This window comes from Eimeria mitis, genomic scaffold (assembly GCF_000499745.2).
Source record: "Eimeria mitis Houghton genomic scaffold, Emh_scaff2127, whole genome shotgun sequence".
Classification (NCBI taxonomy): Eukaryota; Apicomplexa; class Conoidasida; order Eucoccidiorida; family Eimeriidae; genus Eimeria; species Eimeria mitis.
The window spans coordinates 1-1,168 of record NW_013570450.1 but is presented as its reverse complement, the minus strand read 5'-3'; the positions used below and the strand labels follow the sequence as shown (position 1 = coordinate 1,168).

At 56.4% G+C, this 1,168-nt stretch overlaps 1 protein-coding gene across 1 annotated transcript in view; it reads right to left on the bottom strand.

Moving 5' to 3' along the window:
* Positions 1–1,047, bottom strand: part of EMH_0049040 (Secreted protein 2, related) — a gene marked incomplete at both ends in the record, with an annotated part of 8,490 nt that extends 7,443 nt beyond the window's left edge. The window contains one exon of the mRNA XM_013496473.1: positions 54–1,047. Coding sequence (XP_013351927.1) covers positions 54–1,047 — 994 coding nt within the window. The remainder of the gene's footprint in view (positions 1–53) is intronic.
* Positions 1,048–1,168: the final 121 nt, after the last annotated feature.

The following is a 1,168-nucleotide window of genomic DNA, read 5'->3' as shown; positions in this document are numbered from 1 at the left end:
AACGTCCTGCTCAGTTGTGCTGCTGCTGCTGCTCCCGTTTCTGTTACTATTACTGCTGTTGTCAGCAGTGTTGCTATGATTGCTACTGTCTTTGGCGGATCCCCGTCCAATCGACCCAGACTCCGATTCCGAAATCGACCCGTCAACGGTGGTGGCGTCGGGCGCGTGCGACGCGGCGTTGGACTCCTCGTTCGCCTGATCGCTGCCTTTTGAAGAAGCAGAAGAGGACTCGCTGTCCGGAAGATCGCTTGTTCTGCCTTCTGCAACTCTCTTTTCAAACTGTCTACGGTACTTGCCGCTGCTGCTTTTCTGGTTGGTGTCTTCTTGCTCTTCCTCTGCTGCTTGGCCTGAAGCGGCCGCGCTACTCGATGAAGTGGCACTGTTGTCATATCCTTCTGCTGGTGCTTCGGTTTGTGGTGCTGCAACATCCTCTGCTTGCTCAGACTGGTGCCCTGCAGCCTGATCGAGGACTGGGATACTAACGAAGTCCCCAGGCACGCCCTCGTGCTTCAGGTCCTCCGCCTCCGTTGGTTCGTCCCCTGGATTCAACGGATTCCATGTCCACATAGAGGGTCGGCCGCGTGTGGTTGCCGGCGCTTCTGTGTTCTCATCCAGCATCGACCCCTGCCCGCTGTTCGTTTCCTCCACAGCATCGAATCGATGCACGCCGACATCCTGTGTCCTATCCCTAGATACAGGAGGTTTCTCACCTTCCGAATCAACAGAGGAAACGCCAGATGAAAGAGTAGCGGACGTAGCAGAGGTAGCGGACCCAGAAGCAACGACAAAAGCAGCATCGGCGGGCGTAGCAGTTTCTGAAACGACGGGTGACCCGGAGTTCGAATGTAGCTCCCTATGCTGCCCTTGAACAGCTGATTTAGGGGTTGCATCATCACCTTGGGAGACAGCCAGAATTTGGGTTTTCTCTCCCAAAGACCCGTCGCTGAAGCGTTGCTCCGGCGCCGGCTTCCGGGTCATAAGAGGATCGGAGCCGAAGGGCTCAGCGTTCCTATCATCCGCAAGAGATGAGAAGACAGCTCTGTCCATCAGAGCGGCTTGGGGGGTATCGGGAGCCCCATTTCGAGAAAAGCCCGAAACTGACTGTGCACACTGGCCTGTAAGAAAGGGGAGAGCAGCGCCTATGAAACAGAAAGCCGCCCGTGGCTGT